Here is a 26022-nt window from a genome sequence, read left to right as displayed (position 1 = left end):
CTGATGTAAAAATATGATTTGGAATCTTTGGTATTTGCCAGGGGCTACAAGAATTAAATGACTCTCCATTTGTAATCTTTTTGTACCTCGAGAGGGCTGCAGGAGAGTTTGAGAGCCCTGGGTTGACCTCATTCAGGGATCTACCGGACACATCGCAGTCCGCAGATAGCAGGAAGAGTAGCATAGTATATTCACTTCTGCCTTTGGCTCTTGAAGCTTTTACCATTCATCACCTCAGCCATTCACATTTTCAGGGAATTAATTAGAACTAGGGAAGTGCTTGTCACATCTTGTCCCTGAGAAGTCTGCAGCCTAAAAATGTGTATCACTCAAGGTGTGACATGAATGAGTGTTATATGGCTATTGTAAGTTTTCTTTAAAGATACGTGGTTAAAAAAAGTGCTTTCTGGGGAAAATATTTGAGTTGTGCTGGGTCTTGGTTGCTGCGCTTGGGCTTTCTAGCTGCAGCAAGCAGTGGCTACTCTTTGTTGTGGTGTGCAGGCTGTTCCTTGAGGTGGCCTCTTTTCTTGCAGAGCGTGGGCTCTAGGTGCGAGGGCTTCAGTAGTTGCAGGGTGTGGCCTCAATAGTTGCGGCACATGGGCTTAGTTGCTCTGAGACATGTGAGATCTTCCCAGGCCAGGGTTTGAACCCGTGTTACCTGCATTGGCAGGCAGATTCTTAACCACCGGACCGAGGAAGGTCCTGGGAAAATATCTTTTAAGTGGTACTCTACTTATGACTCTCATCCCAAATTAGTGAAATTGCTGTGTTAGGATCACAGAATTTAGAATTGGAAGGAAATGTGCAGATAATCTAGTCCAGCCACATCAAGTTGCAGATAAATGAAGGCTTGGAGACACTCAAGTCACACAGCTGGTACTTGTAATAAAGCAAACGAAACCAAATCTCTAGATTGCCACTGAGATCCTCTTTTCTCATATCATGTAGATTTCAGGCAGTGTGTGCAGTGCTAGAATTCCTTGTGAAATGTTGTAAAAAATTGAAATATATCAATAGTGTACATACAGCAAATTTGAAAAATTGAGTTTTCACAAGTATGTTTTGAAATATAATTGATCATTTAGAAATCATTTAAAAAATAAATGCTACAAAAGGTAGCTGACAAGTACAATCTCATTATTTGTGTTGAAGGCATTCTCTTAAGGATATGGAATGCTTAAAACAAATAGCTTGTATAGAGAATAGAAGAAAAAAACTATTTTTATTCCTGTATCCAGCAATAAGACTTTTAAGAGGCATAGACAATGACCAAATAATATTCAGGGTTCTGGTTTATGTGATAGGGAAATTAGCTCTCTTATGGACAGAAAAGGCATTGAGAGAGAACTGACTGGTCATGGTGTTGCATTTCACAGAATTAGTTTTGAATAAGTAGGATTTTCAATGTGCTGCAAGCTTTTTAAACTCACAGTAAATAATACCCATAGAATTTTGCAAAGTAAAAATTAGTTCAGAACAAATTATCTCCTTTATGAATTCTCATATCTGAATGAAATCTATGAATCAAGAATGTGTAAACACATCTTTTAGAATGTATTAAAAACGTGTTTCCGAATGTATGTTATAGGAGCACAGTATAAGATTGGGGCAAGACATTCTACTACAGGAATTTCTTAGACCCCAGGAAAAAACAGTAAGAATTCTTTAGTGCGTGCTGGTAGCAGGAAGCAACGCGGCACAGCTGTCTGCTGGGGGTGGAGGATTTCCCTTTGATGGTCAGGACTGAGTCACCAGTTGATGGAAGGTAGTGGGTAGATGGCAACGCACGCCACACACAAGTTGAATGTCAGACTTACTGAACCCTCAGCAGTATGCTTTCAGATTATAATTTCAATCATAGCAATATCTTAATACCTTTGACAGAAGGGTCTTGGAGCATTAAAAAAAAAAAAGATTCCAATAAGACTGTTCCATAAAGATCAGGGAAATGGAGGTTTGAGAAATCTCACTCTCTACTCATTATTTGAAGGGTTTTTTTTTTGAAATCTTCACTCATTTACGAAGTTAGCCAAACATGTAAAACTGTATTTCTAGTGTTTGCACAGTGCCAGGCACATAAGATACCCAGTAAATGTTTGAAAACTGAGGAAGAAATTTCCAGGTCTGTCTACTAACCTTTATATGACTTCAGTCATACATATGATTTCAACATGTATTCATTTGTAGCAGTGCTCTGATTGTGGTAATGTGTCAGACGTGACTGTCTGTTAAATAAGTTGAATCAGTGTGCTTAATTCTAATATCTTAATTATTAGGTGTTGATTAAAATTTTTAACAGTTGATTAAAAATTCTCAAACTTTACTATTGTCTTTGAAATGTTGAACAAAATAGAGGTGGAGCTCAGGGTTTCGTCTGGAAGCTTGTCCAGCTTTGGACATAATGTTCTCTTTTCTACTACTTCATTTCTGATTGAGAACGACTGAGTGGAGGGAGCCTTGGTGCACAAAGGCTGGCAAATATGTGGCGTGGATCTTCTCAACTTTTAAGTCTCACTGCACTGGTAGCCATCTCTTGACTCTCACTGACCTGGGGCAGTGAGGCTTTCTCAACACTGTAATCCAGGCAAATACCAAATCACTTCGAGTGGGCTTGAGAGAAAAGCCAGGGTTCTCACCAAATAGCACCTGTTAGGGAGCCGGAGAAGGATTTGTGCTTAGAACACACACACAGTTCTTGGTGGAGTCAGAGTAACCCAGGTTTTCTGATTCTCCAGGTAGTACTCCTTAGCATATTGTTTTCTCATCTAACATGATGGGATTGTGAAAATAAACTGAAAGGATATCCTTACTTAGGCTCCAGCCCACAAGATTAAAACTAAACCATTCTTTACCTTGTTTTATCTGGATACTGAAAATAATAGAGCTGATTTAAGTTTTCATTTTAGTACTCTCTTCATTGCTATGAAGAATTTGGGAAATAATTTACTAAAATAAGACTGGGGTTAAGGAGTTGGGACAATGTAGTAGAATCAAATAAAATTCTTCCGAAGTTCTTGGGAAACTATTTTTAAAATGTTGTTGGAGTATAGTTGATTTATAATGTTGATAGTTTCAAGTGTACATACAGCAAAGTGGATCAGTTACACATATGTCCACTCATTTTTAGATTATTTTCCCGTATAGGCCATTACAGAGGACTGAAGAGTTTCTGTGCTGTGCTGTAGGTCCTCATCAGTTATCTATTCCTTTGTGGCTCAGATGGTAAAGAAGTCGTCTGTCAACACAGGAGATGTGGGTTTGATCCCTGGGTTGGGCAGATCCCCTGGAAAAGGGAATGGCAACCCACTCTAGTATTCTTGCCTGGAGAATTCCATGGACAGAGGAGCCTGGCGGGGTGCAGTCCATGGGGTTGCAGAGGCAGACATGATTGAGCGACTAACGCTTTCACTTTTTCGTATCTATAGTTGTGTGTTTATGTCTATCCCAGTCTCCCAATTTATCCCTCCCCCTAGCCTTATCTCCCGGTAACCGTAAGTTTGTCTTCTACATCTGTGACTCTGTCTGGTTGATATGTTCATTTGTACCTTTTTTTTAAGATTCCACATATCAGCAGTATCATATAACATTTGTGTTCCTCTCTCTGATTTATTTCACTCAGTATGGTAATCTTTAGGTCCATCCATGGGAAAATATTTTTTTTGAAGTAGCAATTGTATGAGGTATAAACATGTCTTATCTGTTAAGTGGAGCAGGTAGGAGTTTCACTTGGTAATGCTGTTGAAAGTTTTAACTGCATTTGTATTTGTTGTTGCAGATGCTTCATATATGTATAGATGAGATTTTGCTCAATTTTGAATTACCAAGGTTTTTATATAATATTAACATATGAAAAGAGAGTACAGTTTGAAGAAGAGGTGCCCATTTTCCCTTAATTTGTAAACATCTGAAAAAAAGTGTTAGATATTACAGGAGTCTGATATTTTATAGATTTGAAATAGGCATTATAGGATTATGGGTTCTATAATTTCCTAGTGCTTTTTCTAAAGAATATATATCTATGCATGTATGTATACATATATGTGTGTGTTTATGTATATTTGTTTTGGAGCATCTAAATTTCAGTTTTATGAAGCTTTGTCACTACATTTACTGGAAATATAAGTATGCATTTTGTACTGATAAAATGTAACACAAAAGTTGTTAGCTTCTTCAAATAATAGGCTTTTATTTTAACACATGTGAAATCTTTGTTTATTCATCTTGACACAAGTAGTCACTGAAGAGCAATTTTCAAAATTGTGTTGCTTCCAGGAACGTCAGCTGGAGTGCTCTGGCGTTTCACTAACATTGTGCTGTCTATGTGGGTGGGGGGGCGGGCAGTGATGAATGACTTTTTACTGCTTCAGAAAATAAGAGTGCAGCTTAATCACAAGATGGGCCAGTTATCTTTGTTCATGACCATGGAATGCACCTCTAACCTTAACAACTCTTCTTTCAAATGCTTTCATAAGCCATCATCACTGGCAGAAAGACTAGTACATATTACAGGTCTCTTTGATATGGGTTGATTGTGTCCTCTTGGCAAAGAAGAATAGCAACCTTCATATGTCAAACAGGAGCAGTACAGAGTGTAAGTCTCCTGTATGTGGAAGATCTCTGTAGATAACTTCAGCAAACCTAGAAGTCTGAATAGACTGAAGCTAAAGAAGTAACTTCTTTTTTTTTTTTTCCTCCATTTATTTTTATTAGTTGGAGGCTAATTACTTTACAGTATTGTAGTGGTTTTTGTCATACATTGACATGAATCAGCCATGGGTTTACATGTATTCCCCATCCCGATCCCCCCTCCCACCTCCCTCTCCACCCGATCCCTCTGGGTCTTCCCAGTGCACCAGGCCCGAGCACTTGTCTCACGCATCCAACCTGGGCTGGTGATCTGTTTCACTATAGATAATATACATGTTTCGATGCTGTTCTCTCGAAACATCCCACCCTCGCCTTCTCCCAGAGTCCAAAAGTCTGTTCTGTACATCAGTGTCTCTTTTTCTGTTTTGCATATAGGGTTATCGTTACCATCTTTCTAAATTCCATATATATGCGTTAGTATACTGTATTGGTCTTTATCTTTGGATTACAAGAAGTAACTTCTTGAGTATCAAGGAATGCATCAAATTTCTGAGCCACTACCACATGCCAGGGTCCTATACCAGTGTCCTGAGGACCTTTTAACAGGTGCATTTTCTCTTGCCTTAAAAAAAAAAAAATCTTCCTTAAGTGGTTTAACTTCCTCATACATCAGGTCAGGGAGAAGTTTGCCCGAAATACATTATTTGGAGGTAATAAGTGAATGAGGAAAATTTGCTTGCCTAGAGTGTCTCTTGAGTCTTCAGCGAGGCTCAACTATCAGATATGAGAGAAAGTCAAGCAGTCCATCACTCTCCTTTCACACTTGAGGGTAGGAAGGCCCAAAGAGCTCTTAGTGGAAGTCATTGTAAATTGGAGTAATCTTGAGGTAGCGTTAAGCAGCAGATAAGCCTTGGATAGGGAGGCCTGGGGTGCTGCAGTCGATGGGGTGGTGAAGAGTTGGACACGACTAAGCGACTGAACTGAACTGAAGGCTTGGACCAAAGGTAAATGTCCTAGGAAAGAGGAGGAGACGGACATGAGCACAGTTTCAGCCATCACATGCCTCTGGGGGAGTCGTGACTCTGGAGGGAGGGTTGGGTGGACAGAGTAGGAAATACATTTATACAGGCAGGCGGTTGTAGAGGATTTTTTTGGCCTGAAAAGTGTTTTCGAGCTACAGAATATGATACCTAGCCTCTATATATAGCATTAGGGAAGATCTAAGACATGGTATAGTGTATTTTAGGACTTTTCTGAAAATGCACATCACCTGCCTTGTTCAGAGGGGAGATATCCAGGTCAACGGAATCCTGGGGATTCTGATTTAGTAGTTCTGAGGTGGAATTGAAGGATCTGGATTTTTAAACAGCTTTATTGAGAAATAATTCGCATCATACAGTTTACTCATTTAAGATGTCAATTTCAATATATATATATTTTAGCATATTGGCAAGGTTGTACAGTTACCAACATTATCAAATTCTAGAACATTTTTGTACCTTCTGAAAGAAGTCTTGTACTACCTATTAGCAGCCACTCTGTCGTGCCCACCCTCCCCTCCACCCCCCACCCCCCCAAGCTCCAGGCAACCACCAATCTACTTTCTGTCTCTAAAAATTCACCTATGCTGGACATTTCATAAAAAGGAAGCTATACAGTACGTGGCTCTCTGTGACTGGCTTTTTCTCCTTTGCATAGTATTTTCAAGGTTAATTCATGTTCTGTCACATGTTGGTACCTCATTCCTTTTTATTGCCAAATAATTTTCCATTGTATAGTTATGTCATATTTATTTATCTTGAAGTTGATAACTGTTTGGGTTGTTTCTTCTGTTCTTGGCGTTTATGAACAATGCTGCCATGAACATTTATGAGGAATTAATGTTTCTAAACAAGCACCCCCACCTGATTCTGTTGCAGTATTTCCTGAGTCAGACCTGGAGCAGTTAGCTAGGGGACCTCCTGCTTCCACGGTGCCAAGTCCTCATTCTGCATCTCTCATGAACGCTGCTCTGGCATCTGCTTAAAGAATCCCTGGTTTGTGAAGTGAGTGGTGGCCCAGTGAAAGTGATGTGTCAAAATGAATTACATGGTCTGTGTGTGCAGGTTAGAGTGGACAGAATGGGGAGATGAGAGAGAGATGGTAGGCAGGATAAGATGGTTCCAGATGTTTCCAGAATCTATAAGTGATTTGATTTAACTCCTGAATTAGGACAGTGGCCCTGCTGGTCAGGAGTGGGAGAGTCAGAGGAACAGAATTTTATTAAAGAATCCTTTCAATAGTGGTGATTTTAAAATATTCAACATTTTATATTTTTAACTGACTCAGACATGGTTATGTCTAATTCTGACCTTATCTATTCCTATCATCCTGTTTTTCCAAATAAATGTGTTTTCACTGACTGTTTTGAGAGAGGAAATCCGGGATAACTAACTGAAGGATATAGGATAATAAAAAAAAATGCTGGGTTATGGTATTTTGAAGCCTGTGGTCAATTAGGGATGTTTAAATATTGTGCAAGCCTGTGTCAGACTGAACTTTTCAAGGTTCCTTTTTAGATTCAGGATTCTGTGGTATACCTTGAAACTGAAAATAGTTTCTAGGAGCCAAGGCCACACCATCCCTGCAGGTCGGCCCAGCTGTGCCCAGGGTGAGGGCAAGCCACACCTGTGAGCCACCGCACCAATTTAGAAGCTGGAGCTGCTACCATCAGTGCCCCTTCTCAGGAAGTCTTAGAAGTGTGTTTTGTATAATAGGATTTTCATTGGCCAGATGTCCATTATCTGTTTCTCATTATTCCATTGGCTTCTTTGACAAATATGAGATTGCCTTGGCAAATGGTCTGTGTTCTATATACATTTTTCTCCTTAGCAAAAGTATCTCTTAAACAGTAAAGGTCAGAATGTATTGATAAGTTCTTCATCCTTCCTGTGCTGTGCTTACTTGTTCAGTCATGTCCAGCTCTTTGCAAGCCTATGCATTGTAGTTCACCAGGCTCCTCTGTCCATGTGGATTCTCCAGGCAAGAATACTGGAGTGGATTGCTATGCCCTCCTTCAGAGGATCTTCCCAACCCAGGGGTTGAACCCAGGTCGCCCACATTGCAGGTGGATTCTTTAATGTCTGAGCCGCTAGGGAAGCCCTCGTCCTACCTACCTAACCATAATCGCTGTGAACACTTCGGTATGTAGTCTTTCCTTTCTGTTGTCTGTGAAAAACATATTCCTAGTTTTGCAGAAGTTGGACTACAGCATAGACCTTCTGTTTGTTAACCTATTATTCCTCTATGTTTTTAGTTCCCTATAAACAGTGTATTTTGTACATCTTCCTTTGTTAGGTTGATTTCAAGTGTGTTTAAAATTGGCAGCATAATCTTTCATTGTGTAAAGCAAAACTTTTTACCTGGAAACATAGAAACAAATTGAATTTACAGTATTGTATGGGGACCATTCACTTCATGCTGCTACTGCTAAGTCACTTCAGTCATGTCCGACTCTGTGCGACCCCATCCCTGGGATTCTCCAGGCAAGAACACTGGAGTGGGTTGCCATTTCCTTCTCCAATGCATGAAAGTGAAAAGTGAAAGTGAAGTCGCTCAGTCTTGTCCGACTCTTCGAGACCCCATGGACTGCAGCCTACCAGGCTCCTCCGTCCATGGGATTTTCCAGGCGAGAGTACTGGAGTGGGGTGCTATTGCCTTCTCCTTTCACTTCGTTATTCTATTTAAATACTTAAACACATAATCTAAGAGTATTATAGCATTTTAACCTGATGTCAGATAGAAAGAAATTATGCCTTTGGTACACATTGGTCATCTCAGTTGAATACATGGTATTCCCTAGCTTTATGCTAAGGTCGAGGACCCTGAAGAAGATTTTGCCACATTCTCTGAAAATGTTAGTTAGGAACCAGCTCTTTATTTTTTTAAAGTTGTCAGTGTTATGATCATGAAATATCAGAAATGAAAAATAGGCAGGTCTATACTGTGTAAACTACAGCCCTCTAACTATAGGTTTCACATTCCCTTATAGCTCAGTCGGTAAAGAATCTGCCTGCAGTGCTGGAGATCCGGGTTCCATCCCTGGGTTGGGAAGATCCCCTGGAGGAGGAAATGGCAACCCACTCCAGTATCCTTGCCTGGAAAATTTCATGGACAGAGGAGCCTGCTCTTCTGGAGCCTCCGTGGTCCCCATGGAGCCTGCAGTCTATGGGGTCGCAGAGTTGGCAGGACTGAGCGACTAACACTTACTTATAGATAGAAGAAGTTGAAACACATCACCTTTTAAACAGTGGATGTTTCTAGGTGAATGGAAACCTTTGTCCTGTTTTTCTGTACTTCCAGATTCCTAGGGTGAACATGTATTATATAATATATGGGGATGTGGGAATTAAGACACAGGACAAATATTTTTAGGTTTCAGATGAGGGAGGGTGCACCAGTAGAGAGAAACTACAAGGATAAGAATGGGCAGTTACTTTTCCACTGAGAATGAAGCCTGCCAGCCCTGAGGGAACTCTGGCCCCACCCTCTACTTTTCATAGCTAAAGTTTTTGAAGTCCTTTGTGCTCGTTAGGGACTAGCATAGTTAGCACAGCTAAGTAAGTATGTAACAGATTGCTATTATTAGTTTATCTTGAGACTTGCTGGGTCTCATTTGATTGACGGAGACTTCTCCACCTAGAAAGTTTGATTTATTTTGGCAGTTCAAATTTCAAAGAAGATTTTTTGGAGTGCTTGTTATCTAAAAAAGGTAATAATACTGGGGAACCTGCTTTCCTCTTCCTCCCTTTAAAAAAACAAACAAAATAAAAAACCAAAAAAACTGTTCGGGTTGTTTCTAGTGAGCACGCCTAATCTTAGGGATTACTCAGCAAACATGATCCCACGGCTGGTTTTGTAAATGTTACCAAATCAATCTATTACTTAACCGCAGATGTTCTTCCATTGTTGTGTTCCACACAGTCCAGGCTGAATGGTGGAAGTTCCTTCTGGGATAGTTGACTAAATCGTGTCTTTTAGGTCTTTATTTGTACATTTGTACATAAATTTGGAAATATTTCATCACAAAAATGTAAACAGTCACATGGTGCAACTTAGATTGAATTATATGGGTTTTTAAAAGTTAACTATTATGATTATACAAATTATAGATGCTCAAATATAAATACAAAAGAAAAATATAACTCATTTCATTATCCATAGGTTAACCTTTGTTAACATTTTGGTTTTATTTCATTACAGTCTTATAAGCAGTTATGTGTACATATATACCCTGTATATTCCATTGAATATTGTTATGAACATCTCCATGTATTATTTCTGGTTTGCTTTTTCCATGTTGCAGTAGTGACTTCCTGAAGTTTGTAAGTCATAGTATTTATGCACAGATCCTTTTCATTTTACGGTGACTGCCTTAAGTATTAGACTTCCTGTCAACCCTTGAGATGTAGGTGCTAATAGTGATTTTCTTTGTTGCTGTACCCAAGCTGACAACTTGTTAGAGCTGCCAGGGACCTTGATCGTGGAGTTCAGTCCCCTAATTAGAGAAATGAGAAAAGCAAGCCAGAGGAGAGTTGCCCCTTGCCCGGTATCATTAATTATTTAATGACCTAAGAATACTCCTGTAGGAAGCAGCTGTTACTTCTCTTTAGCAGGTTGAGAAATGGGGTATTGAGAATTTAATCAACATTTTTGAAAGAACTCAGTTGTGTGTGTGTGTGTTTTTGAAAAGCTAAGGTAGGGAGAACAAAGTCAGACTGATAGAGGCTCAGTGGTTCACCTGCCATTGCAAGAGATGCGGGTTCGACCCCTGGGTCTGGAAGATCCCCTGGAGGAGGAAATGGCAATCCACTTCAGTATTCTTGCCTGGGAAATTCCATGGACAGAGGAGCCTGGTGGCCTGCAGTCCATGGGGTTGCAAAGAGTCAGACACGACTGAGTGACTGGGCCCAAAGGTTTATGAAACTTACTTGTTTATTTCATTTTTCAGCTAGCAGTTGACTGATTTGATGGCATGTGTCACCAGTATCTTTATTTCCTCACATACTTGTGCAGAAGTCATTGATACAATGCTGACAGTGCCCATTTTCCCATTTGAGGCGTTAATTATTTTTTTGTTTTGGCAGTTAAGCAAAATTAAGGAACCCTAATTTTCAGTAGAGATAAGTGACTTAAAATTTTGATTTCTTTTAAATTGCATATTAAATACTAATACCTTTCATTAGTTTTGAAAAGCAATAGCTTCTTGGGAGTATTTTCCAGTTTTTTTTGAGAAAAGCAAATGTCATGTCCTTGTGACTTTTTTTTAAACAAAGTGATACCCTGAGCGATTAGCTACAAAATGATATGTACTTGTTGACTGCTTCCCTTTAACCTTGGGAAGAACTTGGGGGCTTGATTGTGGACAACACCAGCTTTGTTGACCCTGAAGTGTAGGCAGTTGGGGCCTGTGAACATGGCATTTACAGCGGTTTACCGTCGCCTGCCTTGGAAAGTTCTCTCTGGAACAGTCTGAGGTGCTCTTAGTGAGGCCTGCTTCCTGTGTGAGCACCTATTGTGGAGGCCTCCCTTGAATGGGAGGTTTGTGAGAAGTGTTTTCCCACCAGCACACAATGAGGCCTCTGCGAAAGGTAAATACACTTTCCACTGGGGTCAGGCTCACAGCGCCTGGCCAGAATCCCCTTGCAAAGAAAGTATGTTGTAGTTCCATTTATTTATAGTGGCCAGTGAAAAATTAATATGCTTGCTTAATCTATTTTTAAAAATAAAAGGGAGCCCCTTACCTAACAGTGTTTGCTGAATGTAAATCAGTTGACTGTGGCATATTTTGACCTTGCTTACTTGCTGCTCTAGGAAAATGAACGTCACATTTTCACTAACTGTTCTGTGTATATTTGAAGCTTGAGGTTCGTGTTTTAAGAGTTATCCTTATGTGTCAGGAAAACTCCTTTTGGGTTCTCTGGTGAAGACCTAATAGGCTACGCCTAAAGAAAATAAAGCAGTGACTGTAGAAAACACTAGATCAAATCATCTGTGGATTTCAAATGGGCTCATGGAGCAGTCAGTGAAGGTCTGGAGATCAGAGCAGATAAGAGTCTTACTTGGGAATGGCAACACAAAATTATTTGTCTTTATTTCCTTGGAGTTGATGGTTTGCTTTGAATCCAGGGCATAAATGTGACTACTTGAGCCTAAACTCGGTCCCCGTCCAACGGGCTTGGATTTATTGGAGTCAGGTCCCACTCTGTCCCCGAACTGTGCTCACATTCCAAGCCCAGGAATACCTGCTCCCCAACATCCATCTCCTATCCCTCCAGCCTGCTGCTCTCTTATCAAGATTTTACCAAATGAATTTGTTTCACCGAAGTACTTTAAAGAGTGTAACATAAACTCCTGGAGAGAAACGTCCATGCTGGAATTTGGATACTTTTCATTTGGGTTAATTTGTTCTTTGTTTCAGACCCTGCCAGGTGAATTGTGGATGTATAGAGTATATAAAATAGGGACAGTTTGTCTACTAGAAAGTGAATTTACATTTTTCTTACATTTTTACATCTAAGGTGCTTGACATGGAGTAGTGGTCGTCAGAGTCTGGTATGGGGGGCCCTTGGGTGATCCTGAAATTCTTTAATTAGGTTTCATGAGGTTGTAACTATTAATAATCCTAAAATTTTTTTATGTCTTTTTCAATCTTATGCTTTTGTGTCCTTCAATAGTGTTAACTGAGAAATACTTGTCTTTCATGCTTTCTCATGAGGAGAAATAAAAAAATTGAATTGGCGACCATGCATTTTGTAGCAGAGTTGAAATTTAAAATTAGTTTTCTGGAAAGGTTTTAAAGCCTGTTAGTGGACTGCTTAAATTTGAAGTGTGAATGATTTCAAAACAAAAGAGTGTTTTACACAAAGCAGAACCTTAGTGAATAAATAAAATAAATAAATAAATGCAACCTCCTTGCATTTTCTTAACAAATTATATTAGTGTAATTAATGATATCATTATTCACGGAGGTTGCTTAGAATATAAGCAAGTACCATGCTTTCAAACATTTAGATTCACTTCATTTGCATGTGAGTTTGTATAGACCAATTGCCATTTCATCCAATAAAACAAATCTCCTTGCAGTTTTTTTTTCTTTTTCCGTTAAAAGAAAGAAAAAAAATTTTTTTTTATGAAAAATCCCACGTTTTAGAGTTTTCAAAAACATTAGTCTGAATTAGTAAAGTGTGTATTCATGTTAAAATTTTGTTGTAATGGTCTAAAATCTGAAATAGTAAATAGATACTCCCTTGCACAGTGTGTCTTTGCACCTGCTAATTTGTTTCTTTATAAGCATCATTTCATGTGAATTTTCTGTTTCAGTACCTTATAAGTTCTAAGAACACCTGGTATTTGTGGTGTGTTTAGCCCCATCAGGTGAAATACAGAGCTGCCTATGAGGACGTCATCAGTTGTGGACTCTTCAAGAAATAGTTTGTTTTAAAAAACATGTTTGTAAACTGATTTTCAGTGTATCCTATACTATTCTTGTTTATTTCTCCACCACCCCGTCTCCCCCCACATAGGAGAGGAGGAAATATTGGAACCAACATCTAAAATTAGTAATAAAGTGTTAGAAATATTTGAAATGCATATTTAATTATAAACTGGGTAAAACACCAGTGATGCTTCTACGAGACTGAAGTAACAGCTTCAGGGCTCATCCTTGTCAAGAGTGTTTTATAACATCAATTCGACAAAACTGAGTTTGTTGTTACATAAATAAGCATGACTGGGTTCTACATGAGCTGATTAAAGAAAAAAATTTAGTATTCTTCTGGTTAATCAGCAATGAAGGTTGAGGAAGGGGGTATGTTTTGAGACAAATTCATCTTCTGGCACACTTAAGACTAGTAAAGATGCCACAGCTGGGAAACCAGATTTAGACTGTGAAGCTTACCTCAGATGAAAGGTTTCATAGAGCATGGTGATCTGTTGACAGGTTTTGTCAGAAGTGTCCAATGTGGATTTGGGTTATCGAATATAACATTTCAGTGCAATGCTATTTAAACCTCATGTGTTTGTTTCTAGAATCCTCAAATTCTAGTACAGTCCCAGGCACACACAGTGGATACTCAGTAAATATTTGTTAAAAGAATGGTTGATTATCTTTGTTCATGTCCTTTGCTTTGATGTTATTTTAGATTTTCTTCAGCTGAGTCCTTCTTTTGGGATATTGAAAATAATAGAATCTTGAAACCCGTTGTGCCAAATACCTTGTTCTAAACAGTCTCCTTATCAATAACTTGCTAAGCTGCCCTCCTTTGTGAAGTAATTTTGCTTTTGTGTTTCATTATGGCCCATCTCTCTGAATATCACCACTCTCTGAATATCTCTCTGAATATAGTCTCTCTGAATATCACCACTGAGGGTTTAACTTCAGTACTTTCTAGTTTGTTTTTCTGCTGGTTCCTTTTTCTCCCTAAATTTTAACCATCTGGATTACCAGATAGTACAGTGAATTTGTTTAACTTCCCTTAAGCTACTTTAAAAAGTGTTTTTAAAAAACCATTAAATCTGCATCTTGGTAAGGACACACCAAAAAGTCCGTTACTGGCTTTGTGTACAGGGAACTGGGTCTGGATAGGAGAGAAATGTACTTTGGTTGGGTGTCTTTGAAAATTACCTCTTGCATTTTGTACTATGTGCTTGTTTTGTCTCATTTTTCAGATTCACTAACCTATGAGTTTTGCACCAGCCCTTCCATTGCCATGTTGTGTTGCCAGACTCCTAGATGTTATAATCAACTCGCTCAGAGAGCGTTGACGTCTTACCATCACTTTCTGTCTGAGTCTCTTTCGGCACATCATTTAAACTCTCTCAACCTTAGTCACAGTAATATCTGTTCAGAGGGGAGTACTGCCTCCTTCACTTGAATGCTCTGAGGCTCGGGAACAATTAGTGCACGGGGGCTTCAAGCCGTGACTGTCTTTGCTTTGAGGACTCTTCCTCTCAGCCTTGCCCAGAAACGGTTTGGTGTTTGCAATACATTTTCCCTTCCCCCCAAAATAACAAGTGTTATACCTGGCTGTTAGCTACCCGAGTGGTTCTAAAAATGTGAATTTAATTCATAATCAATCTCTAAAAGCAGAATGATAAAGCACATTTTGGATCTCATTAGAGGGAAATGTGCTGCCGCTACTGTCTAATTGCTCAGTCACGTCCAACTCTGTGCGACCCCATGGGCTGCTGTGTCCATGGGATTCTCCAGGCGGGAGCACTGGAGTGGGTTGCCTTGCCCTCCTCCAGGGGATCCTCCCGGCCCAGGGATTGAACCCAGGTCTCCTGCATTGCAGGGAGATTATTTACCGCTAAGCCACCAGGGAAGCCCATCTAGAAGTTGTGTTAAAGCACCCATATTACAGATGAAGGAGCTGAGACTCAGGGCCTCTGCAGGCACATCTGAGCCAGGGCCCTGAGCAGTGGACCCGTCAGCCTGCTGCGGAGCTTCCAGGCAGGTGGTAGTGCCTGAGGGCTGGCTGAGGAGTTGAGTGTCCTCAGAGTTTAGATCTCATCTCTTTCTATAACCCTGCCGCCAGCGCCCCTCCCCACCCCCCAACACACACAGCCCCCCACCCACCTACCTTAGAGCTTGACTGGAGTGGAGGTAGGAAGACCTAGAGCTGGAGGGGGCTTTAGGAGTGACTTTTTTTTTTTTTTCCCCCCACTTTTGGATTATAGTTTTCTAGACTTTTTCCCAACATCCTATTGAAAAAGATATAAAGAAACAAACACACAATTTCAAGTCATTGCAAAGAAATATTTTCAGTTATTCTCATCTTTGGATAAAGTATGTGACAAAGTTAGCTTGGATGTGAGTGAAAATAAGGGCTCATAGCTTTGGAATGTTCTTTTGTAGATGCTAGACTGTCATCCTTGGGATGTGAGAGAGGGATGTGAGATTTATTGTGCTGCGTGTACCCCGAGTCTAGGTGTTCTAATAAAAATGTCTAATTACATCTGCAGACCTTTTAAAACACTGTTTAAAAACAATGAACACAACAAATGGACCTTTTGTTGGTAAACTTTCTTTTTTTTTTTGAAGTTGGGCCTTCCCTTTTAGTTAATATTTGTAGAACTGAGCTGTTTATGTGCAGGTGTGGATCTGAGGTCCAGAGATTGTGGATATATAATAATGTAATTAAAAAAAAGTTTTTGTGTTTCATTAAAGATTTGGGGTATATTGAGGGGCTGTGGAAGCAGGCAACCTCTGTATATTCATGGAGAATTGTAAAAATAGCCTTGATGCATATAATGTTTACATATGATCCTCAGACATGTAGACTGTTTCTTCTTCTCAGAAATAGTGCCTTCCTTATATAGTAGTTTTGAGTTCAGACGTGACTGTGCTAAACTAGAATTAAGAAAGCATCTATGGATTCTTGAAGGTGGAGCCTGTACATTAGACTACTTGACATCTCTCCTTGGCCTCTGGAGCACAGTGGACAGTTCTTTTTTTATTTGTTGTTTGAATCACATATTTATTTTAATCCATGGCTGCAGTTGTGGTGGTGTTTTCAATCTAAACTCAGTTTCACAGGATTTCTCCTGTGGTTTTAAATGTTGCCACTTAATTCTCCTGTGTTTATAGTTGGATGCTAAAAGCAAGAATGTTTTTAAGGTTAGGAACCTTTTCAGACAACTGTGATTTAACTTCACTAATGAACTCATATCAGACAAGAAGACAAATTCCAGACTGTTTGTGCCTCAACCAACCAGCTGGGTGCATACCTCCAGGTACTGCTCATGTCTCAAGAAGTTTTTCTGCATGAACAGTTATCACCACTCCTTCTCTCATTCAAGTGGCAAGCCATGGCAAGAGTCTTTCTTTCACAGCTGTGTAGAACTCAGCTGTAAAATTAGATTTCATTGGCATACAAGCACAGTGATTACTATCACTATTTACTCAGTACGTTCTTTTTTCAACATTTTCTTTAAGTTCTTCCTCTCTTATCCAGAAGGCTCAGATTATATTCATATGAGTAAGAGAAACTAATAGGTTTTTAGAGTTTGAGTAAACCTCTTTTTTCAGTTTTTATTTAATCTGTATGAAGTAAGCACTGTAGGCAGAGGTGTTTTGAAAGAATATAGAGCAAAAAGAAACCTTGAAGGTGAATCTATAACCTTGTCATTTGGTAAAAGGAGGAATTAATTGTCCACATTTAAAGCTGATGATTGGTATACCTCAGATTAGAACTCAGGTTTCCCAGTCCTCAGTCTTGGGGTCTCTCTGCTCTAGCGCTCTTATTGTTCCTATAACATCACTGGTGGTCCTTTGAACAGTTTTTAGTGGAGGGGCTGTGAAAAATTCTAGTAAGTATCTTTAAATTTCTCCTCATATCCTTTTTGAGGGCACAGTTTGATTTGGTTTTCAGGAGAGTGTTTGCCTTTCCTCATGATTGCCTGCAGTGTACAGGACAGATAGTTCAAAGAGAAGCTCTGAAACCACCTCCAGCCTTTTGCTGGCCAATGGCGGCGCCCCACATCAGGTTCCTAAGTGGCCACGTGCTCATCCCACATCGGCGCCGATGCCACGGCCACTGCTGCCGTTGTTCCCAGGAGGGAGAGAAAAGTCCTGCTTGCACAGTGGCAGGAACATGGTAAAAACAGCCTGATGTATCTTGATGCATGAGCAGATTTTTCTCAATTTCAGAGGTAAAGGAGGTGGCACAGTGCTTCTATTTTCATCATTTTTTTTTCTATTGATGCTATTGTTGGTGTTTCTATAGTTATTATCAGAAAGCTGTTTCTCATTTTGCTCAGAAGGCTAGAACCGTTTTGAGAATTTCTAGGTCTTGAAGTATCAGTCAGGGGTTTATCTTTCAAAAGCGGAATGGAGCAGGAAGGTAAGAGGTTTCTCTGATGAAAATAGCAATGATACTTTGATACCCTGTTACTTGTAAGAATGTGTTTAACTAACTGTTAAAAAAACGTTTTCTTCTCTTTTTCTTTCAATAGCTCTTTCCCTTCCTCATCTCTCCCTCTTTGTTTTCCTAAATCTGGCTAATAAGAGGATGACACTCTAGGAAGCTGTCAGTCCTTGTGACTGAAGGCATGTATACAGTGGCCCCCTGTATGAGAAGAAAGTTCAGGAAAGCAGTTTTTCTTTCTTTTTTCTGGGCTGTATGATTCTCTGTCAAATTTTGACTTTTTAAGATTTTTCTTTCTTTACCACAGTCATGGCATATACAAGTGTGAATCAGCTACACAAATGTTTGTTATAATAAGTTAAATTTCATTAGGCTTAGGTTTTACTTTGGAAGCCGTTAAGAAACTTGTAATCACTCATAAAACATTAGCTATCTGATAATTATATTGTTTTAAAAGAGATACAGTAATTCCATAGTAACCTCTCATACCCATCTGCCTCAAACACAACACAGCAAAACAAAGCCCCACGTTTTTTTGTGATTCAGTAAGTTTATCATATCGTCATTTTGACTGCTAATTTTGACTCCTTGCTGTATTGAATCAGGAAAAAAATTTTTCTTTTCCTTATTACTATTTAAGAAAAATGGCTAGAACATTTCCCTGGTGTGTTTGTGACAATTTTCTGACACGTAGTCCAGAGTAGATGTTTATTGTTAGAAGTCACTAAGTATTTTTAGCAGAGAAGGAACTTTTGTTTAAGTATGAATCAAGCGATGATTTTACTAATGTGCCCATGAACATATTCTTCTCAGGCTGCAGAACAGGCAAGCATCAAGCAAAATGTTTTCATGCTGCTTAGATTTTGTGAAGGTGATTGGTTAATGTATATTTTATTGGAAAATACTCAAGCTTTATGGAATCATGGTTAACTTTTAGTGGTATGAATTCTGAGGGCTTCTCTCATAGTTCAGCTGATAAAGAACCCTCCTGCAATTCAGGAGACCCCAGTTAGATTCCTGGGTTGGAAAGCTCCCCTGGAGAATGGATAGGCTACCCACGACAGTATTCGTGGGCTTCCCTGGTGATTCAACGGTAAAGATCTGCCTGCACTACGAGAGACCTGGGTTTGATCCCTGGGTTGGGAAGATCCCCTGGAGAAGGGCATGGCAACCCACTCCAGTATTCTTGCCTGGAGAATCCCCATGGACAGAGGAGCCTGGTGGGCTGCAGTCCCTGGGATCTCGAAGAGTTGGACATGAGCTGAGCAACTAAGCACTGCACACGGTATGAATTCTGAAGATGGTTTTATTTATTAGATTATTTGCCTAATTGCTTTATAGGTCTTAATTGATTTCTATCCATCCATTTCCCATTCATCATGAAGCCCCTTTTACTTCTGCAAGTGCATTTGAATTGCAGATAGAAGCAAAAAGTTAAAACTGATGATGTGCTTTTTTTTTTTTTTTTAAAGAAAAAATTGAAGTATGATTGACACGATGCATTCCTCTTATTGGTTCTCGTTCTGCTTTTACGTTTTCTGCACTTCCCTGGGATGGTTTAGAATAGGTCAAAAGTCACATGAAGGTGTAGGTAAAGAGCCTGGGAGCCTGCACCTTGGCACTGGCCTGAGATTTAACTCGGGGAGTCCATCTCCTTTCACCCCGCGGGGTCAAATCATTTGGCACTGATGGTTATGTTTTGTTCCTTTTGGTGCTCTTGGGGTTTTTTTCCTCTTGTCATCTGAAACTAATTTGTGTACTGTACTGCTCACTCACATCTTGAATTAATGTAAGGAAATTTGGGTCATTGGCCCATGGAGTGAGGTGCAGGACATTTTGTTACTCATTTGAAGGCCAGACCCACAGACTTAAAACTCTCCCAGCAGTGATGAAGGCTTTGATTTTTTTCAAGTTAGAAATTCTTCCTAGTATATAACTGCTTTCTCTGGCCTTTGGAAGTGGGTCTGTGGTTCTCTCCTGAGAATCAGGTTTTTCTTTTTTTTATGAAATTGGCCGTATGTTTCTTAGCATAGTGTGGGGCCAAAATACCATGGAAAACCTTTTTAGACTTGGAGTGAGGGAAGCAAAAGAAAAGGAAAAAGTAATAACCTAGTGCCTAGAGTACTGTAAAAACTGAAGACCCTTTGTAATATTATTTTAAAATAAGGTGTTTTGTAAAAGCTTTAGGGTCATATTTGGACAGCACTAAATGTCTTACTAACAGTGAGGATCTGTTTTTCAGCCTGCCCAGCCCCCACCCTTGCCATTAGCTTACCTCTTTGGTTCTGGGCCTCCCTGCAGGTAAGGAAGGTAACACACGACTTACTTTCAGGCGAGAGGGAAGTCAACCGCAAGAGCTCACGTGGCATCCCTTCCCTGTCAGTCAAAAGAACAGAACTGGCCAGGCATGAAGCACTTGTGGTTTTCTGTTAGGATGTGTGGTTAGGGGAGAGGTTGTGATGGCCTGTGGTTGTCACTGAATTCTTTGAACTGGAAGCATGGATAAGTAAGAATTAAAAAGAATAGGAGTGAAACCTTGGAACTCTGTGTGTGAAAAAAAATATTCAGAGAATTAGAAAAAAAACATTGTAGTAGATGTCATCTGTTTTCCATTGGTTTATTCGGATTAGTCTTGCAGCACATTTATTGATTCTTTATTTGTAAAAAGGACTTCCCTGGTGGCTCAGACGGTAAAGCGTCTGCCTACAATGAGGGAGACCCGGGTTCAATCCCTGGGTTGGGAGGATCTCCTGGAGAAGGAAATGGCAACCCGCTCCAGTATTCTTGCCTGGAAAATCTAAGAATGAATTTATTGTGAAAACTCTGTTGTATGCAAGGACAGTGTGGATGTGGGAGAGTCTTGAGTAAAATGCATGCGTTCTGTGATCGCTTTGGCCTACTCAGATACACATCTGTCTAGGGGAGAAGGAACCCAGACCAGGATAATGAGGGTTTTGTTGGGATGATTTCTCATGAGACTTTCTGACATGGAAAGCAGTTCCAGCTCAGTTATCCAGGGATCAGGACGCAGGGCACAGAGCAGAGCTTCTGAGACCCCGGAGACCACGCCTCTGTGTACGGAACCAACAACCTGGCTTCCCAGCCCAAGGAAGATTAAGATAGCAAATCGAGTATGATTCTCAGAGTTGAGGAGGTGTGGTTTGAGGTACAACCTAATGAGGAAGAGAGGAAAAAACGTAGAATTTAAGCATAAGAACTCAAAGTTGGGGAAAATTTCTCTGAGTAGGTAAGGTCAGAAAGCCTAGGAACTCCCTACTACATCACCTTGTGACTGAACACAGTATTGTAAACAGTGACCCTACATCCCTAAGAAAAAATAAAGTTATGGACCAGCCTGCTCTATAATGAGGTTAGAAAATGTATAATTTCCATCCACAATCATGGCAAATAAAGTTTTTGGTCCTTAAAGTTAACTCTTTGGATAGTAAGCCTTCCACATTCATTGCTTCATTTAAAAAATTCCATTTAAAAAGTTCGGTCATCTTTCTTAGGTATGTCACATTCTCCAGCTCTCCTCAAAGCAGTGGGGCTGAGGCACACCTGTTTAAATTTGGGTAAATGTGTAGTTTTGTTTGGATTACCAGCCAAAACAGAGGAGACTCACTTTTTTGGGGAGCGGTCACCATTTAATCACTGATGCGTGGCAAGCCTTCCCCAGTCTCTTGGTCTGACTTAACCTTTAACTGTCAATGGTTAGGGCCGAGTGGTTTTCCCAGTTTGCAGCCTGAACATTTGACTTTGTATTTGGGAAAGTCATTACTTCCTCCCAACCCATCTCCATCCCTAGGAAATAACCAAAACTAGGTAATAACCATAGTACAGTATTGCTTTGTACCCTAAGTCTTATGCTTTGCATCTATGGTTTTCATTCTTTTATACTTCTTCTTCCTGCCTTTTCTCTTGTCCTTTCTACAGTCCATGGCACTAAATGGTTTCTGTTCCATGATGATTTAAGGACTGGTTGCCAGGCAGTTGCCTTGTTAAATAGCTGGGCATTTTCTTGCCTAGAGATAATTTATTACTTTTTTTGTATGTCCCTTGAATTCCAGGCAAATGAACGTATCCTCTGTATGTGCATGGAGTGTAGAAAGGGGTATTTAAACATTGTTGACTGTGTGAACCACCCCATCCAGATCTAGAAACCTTGTATTGTAGGCAGGATAAAATCTGATTTGCCTTTGGTGGACCTCTTGGGGACTAAAAAATAGGCGTTGGATTTTTAGCAAGCTGGTGTCCTAGGGTAAAGAGGATTAACAGTTTTGATTATGAGAAGTGAGACTCTATGGCAGAGTTCACTTTATTCATTCTTCCCTTTTTCTCCATGATTAAAGGTATGGTTGTTGGCTGGTTGAGTCGGGGCACTAGGAGTGCATGGTGTTTATAAGTTCCCACTGTATGCTGTCTAAGGAGTTGATTGTATATATAGTTGACTTTTTTATGCACAGTTTCCCATCTTCCCCTCTCAGTAATTTGCAGCAGCCACTGCACATCTGTGAGGCAGATAATCTATCATCTAGTAGGAAAGAATTATAGGACTCAGGCATGGTTTTTTTTTTGTATGGAATAGTTACATTGCCCAAAGTTGCCTATATGATTTTCAAAAGCAAATACAATTATTTCTTTGTGCCAGCAGATTTTGTTTCTCTGGGATTTTTTCAACTCTGTGTGGGTTCCCACCTTCTCTCATCTTATATTTATAAGACTTTCATGGAACTAGGATCGACCCTTTTATCCCACAGTTGCAGAACCTGGAGTTTAACTACCCAACTTTGACCTGACACCTGTGCTTAAGAGCGCCAGCCTGTGGGGCTGGATTGCTGTATTTTGATGATAGCAAATTCTATTGTTTATCATGACGCCAACCAGAAGGTGTCTAAAATTGGAATTGTAAGTGTTAGATATTAATGTTGGAGTTGAGACGTTCTTTGGTCTTAGGGATGGGTGGTTAGGATTGCCTGAATTTTTTTTCACTAGATCATAGTTATGTCCTTCTACCAGTGCCTGTGTTCACTGAATGAAGAGAGAGTAGGTTCCGTCCTTGTGCTTGTCTGTGAGCTGATCAGGACTGTCCCTTGTGGGAGAAGGCACTGGTGCTCACTGCTTCAGCAGAGGGGAGGACAGAGGACAGAGCCACGGTCTCCATCACGAGCAAGTGCTTTGGGACTCTTCCTTGGGAAGGAGTGAGGGAAAGGTGGGGGTGAGTGTGGAGTGCTTCTTTATGTGCAGATGCTTTATCCTCAGACCTCTCGTGTAAGTTACTGCCCTGTTTATTCAGCCTCCAGTGTTGAAGAATCATTAGATAAAACACCACGCTTAAGAAATAGGCCTGTGTAATATCAGTTTGAGGAAAAGTAATCATTCGTCTCCTTGTGCACGCGTAGGGTTAAGTATATTTGAAATAAAATTGAAATGAGTATTAGTACTCTGTTAGTAGTACTACTCAAAATCAAGCAGTTGATGGCTTCATGGTGTCAGTGGAAGTTATCTTGGTTAATTTTACTGTGAAAAAGTTCTGTTTCCTACATTAGGATAAACTATTGGGTTTTGAGTTTTATACTTTTATTTGCTTAGGAACTGAGTAATTACCTCATAAAACAGCATGATGGTACTGTTAACACTGAATTATAAGACTTGTTATTATAGAATGTGCTTCCCTAGTTGGGACATGACTTTGTTGTTTGGTACTTAAAATAATTAGTTTTTCCAAATAGGGTTATAATGAATAGTGTAAAATTTTACCTATTTAAAATAAAAAATTTATAATCTCTTGGGTGGCTTGTATGCATCATTTGATACTTCCAGGGAAGGAATTTCTTTTGGGTGGGCTTGAGGGGAGGGAAATATATTTAATGTTCAGAATGGAGATTTTAAGAAATATTTCCGTCACACTTGAGACAATTTAGAGATAGACATTAAAGGACTTGACCTGCTATTTTGCCTGATTTGGATATTGAGTATTAAAGGATTCATTTCCCAAAAGTCTTGAATTTGAACTTTTTGAGAACTTTATTATAAATGAGAAAAAATTTAAAATGAACTGTATGGCAGTTTATTTCTGAACTGATTTAAAATAGTGTATGCATGTGTGTGTTTGTTTATTCTCCTTTGTCAATGCTATTAAACTTTTTGTGGCAAAAATTTTAGACATAAGTGAAGGATGGGTAAATACTTCTTAAAGAATACATATAATCTTAAATAGAAATTTATTGTGTTCCTGCTGTTTTTTTGAAAAGCTAGATAGTAGTGGCAGGTACCGTTATGGAATGAAAGTGGGCTTTGTGTTGTTTTGAATTCCTACATGAAAATCATTTATTCTGTGGAAACCATGAAATGTGTGTTTAAGTCTTATTCTGTACAAGGTATTGTAGGTACTATTAGGTACAGGAAAGTTCAAGATAGGCACAAGTAATAAGGCTGTAAATAGGCAACAGGATAAATCCAGTTCAAGGAGATGATGGGAGAGAGAGAATTAGAACTTGATTAATTACTGAGTTAATAGCAAGGTCAGAAATTGCAACAACTGCAGTGTAGGTAGTTAACCTTTGCTTGGAGTAACTGCTTATGAACAGTATTTTGATCCTAATGAGAAAGAAAAACTTCTTAGAAGTCATTCTCTTTGGCTTCATTTTTCTGTAATTACCTTAGAGATAGCATGATAAATGTTCATTTGACACTTCTATCTTCTCAGATTATCTCATTTTATTCCGAGGAAGATCTCCAGGTTTAGGGGATTTAATATTATTCATAAATTTCTAAATAACAAAAAAAAAAAATTCTAAATAACAAGGCTGAAGAACTGGAGGTTGTGTTTACTTGACTGCTTAGAGACTCAGGTCTGTGGTCTCTCATTTCGAGCTGTTTTCCTTGAGCTTTGCTGTCTGTGCTTAGCTGTTCAGTCATGTCTGACTCTTTGCAGCCCCATGAACTGTAGCCCACCAGGCTCCTCTGTCCATGGAATTCTCCAGGCTAGAATTTTGGAGTGGGTTGCCATTCCCTTCTCTAGGGGATCTTCCCAACCCAGGGATTGAACCTAGGTCTCCTCATGGCGGGCGGATTCTTTAACAATTGAGCTACCTGGGAAGCCACCCTGGGTTTTGCTTCACCCCTTCTAAATCCAACACCAATTGGAAGAATTTGAGTTTCAGCTGACCTCATGATGGTGCGCTTAAATAGCTGACTTGTTACAGGTGAATTTTTGCATTCTTGAGTTCTTTTTACAAATGGTGATTTTCTTTCAGGAAGCCAGCTGAGGGAAATTCTCCATGAATGTACGTCACAATGATGATGACCGACCAGATCCCTCTGGAACTGCCACCGTTGCTGAACGGAGAGGTTGCCATGATGCCTCACTTGGTGAATGGAGATGCGGCTCAGCAGGTAGGTGCAGTAAGAGAAGATTTAAGTTGCCCAAGTGGGAAACATTATCCCAGAAATTGTTTTATTTTGAGATTCAAAGATCTCTGATCTTGAACTGTTGTCATTCTCTAGAGGTCGTTTCCATTGTAGAATCACTATATGATTTTTTAAAATACCAGAAGTTGTAGTTTTTGAGAACAGCAAACTTTACCTAATCTAGCTGGTATTCTTGAAGCATCAAAAACAAGTGACTTTTGAAATGAATCATTTTGAAAATATGTACAAGTTTTTGGAATAAAGTCGTGTTTACTCATGTCGTGTATTGTGCTTGACTGATTTTTCCTGATTGGCCAGAGCAGGATGGCCTGAGCAGGATGCCCAGAGGTTTAGCCAGGTTTTGATCTCATGCAGGAGGTGACTGACCCCGACAAGACACACAGGTGTGTGTGAACCCGCTCTGGCTCCTGGAGCAGTCCTTCCAAGTCCTGGCTCCAGGGCAGCAAGTCCGCTGCTGTGAAAATGATAGTCCTTGTTTTCTGTAAAACTCCTTTCTTTGTCACTAGCTACTTAACATTGCAGAGTAGAAAAGTTATTCCTGAGCTCATTCCTGTAGCACTTGGGAAAAAATTTAAACAGTAAGTAAAACTTCAAAAATTATTAGGGACAGATATTGTCTCTGATAACATTACTTAAATTTTTTCTCGGCTCCTCAAGTTCACCATCTGATCAGGGCCAAGGTCTGTGAGCTGCTTATGGGCTGGGAAGTGCAGCTTTCTCTGTATTCTGCCTTCTAGGTCCCGGCTTTGCAGGCTCTCCCCTTTGGTACCCCCTGGTCCTGCCTGAGAGGGAGCTTCCCAGTGCAGGGAAACTCTTCCTCCTTCACCATTCCTTCCCTCCCTCAGGGCACAAGCCCCCCTCCAGAAGTTCTGTGTTGTCTCTTCCCTTTTTATGTCTTTATCTTTGTCCTACCTCATTCCAAGGAGCTTAGCCTGTGCCCCTGGAGGCCTGGGATCTTTTGCTGTCACCTAGAGGTTGCTTTGTAGGAGTGGTTCCATATCTTGATGAGATTTTTTTTTTCTTGATGAGTTATGGATGTATTTGTGGAGAGGCTGGTGATCTCCCTCATCTCCCTGTCTTTCTCCTCCTCCAT

At 39.9% G+C, this 26022-nt stretch overlaps 1 protein-coding gene across 6 annotated transcripts in view; it reads left to right on the top strand.

The window, feature by feature from the left end:
- The window catches only part of FNDC3B (fibronectin type III domain containing 3B), a 350375-nt gene that overhangs the window by 51795 nt on the left and 272558 nt on the right, over nt 1-26022 (top strand). For 4 of the 6 annotated variants that reach the window (XM_065942279.1, XM_065942281.1, XM_065942280.1 and 1 more), the window contains one exon: nt 24755-24893. In XM_065942279.1, the coding sequence (XP_065798351.1) occupies nt 24783-24893 (111 nt within the window). In that variant the 5' untranslated portion in view covers nt 24755-24782. The remainder of the gene's footprint in view (nt 1-24754; nt 24894-26022) is intronic. The other 2 variants (XM_065942284.1, XM_065942285.1) reach the window with 1 other exon arrangement.

This window comes from Muntiacus reevesi, chromosome 8, assembly GCF_963930625.1.
Source record: "Muntiacus reevesi chromosome 8, mMunRee1.1, whole genome shotgun sequence".
NCBI classification, from domain to species: Eukaryota; Metazoa; Chordata; class Mammalia; order Artiodactyla; family Cervidae; genus Muntiacus; species Muntiacus reevesi.
This window is presented reverse-complemented; position numbering and strand designations above follow the sequence as displayed.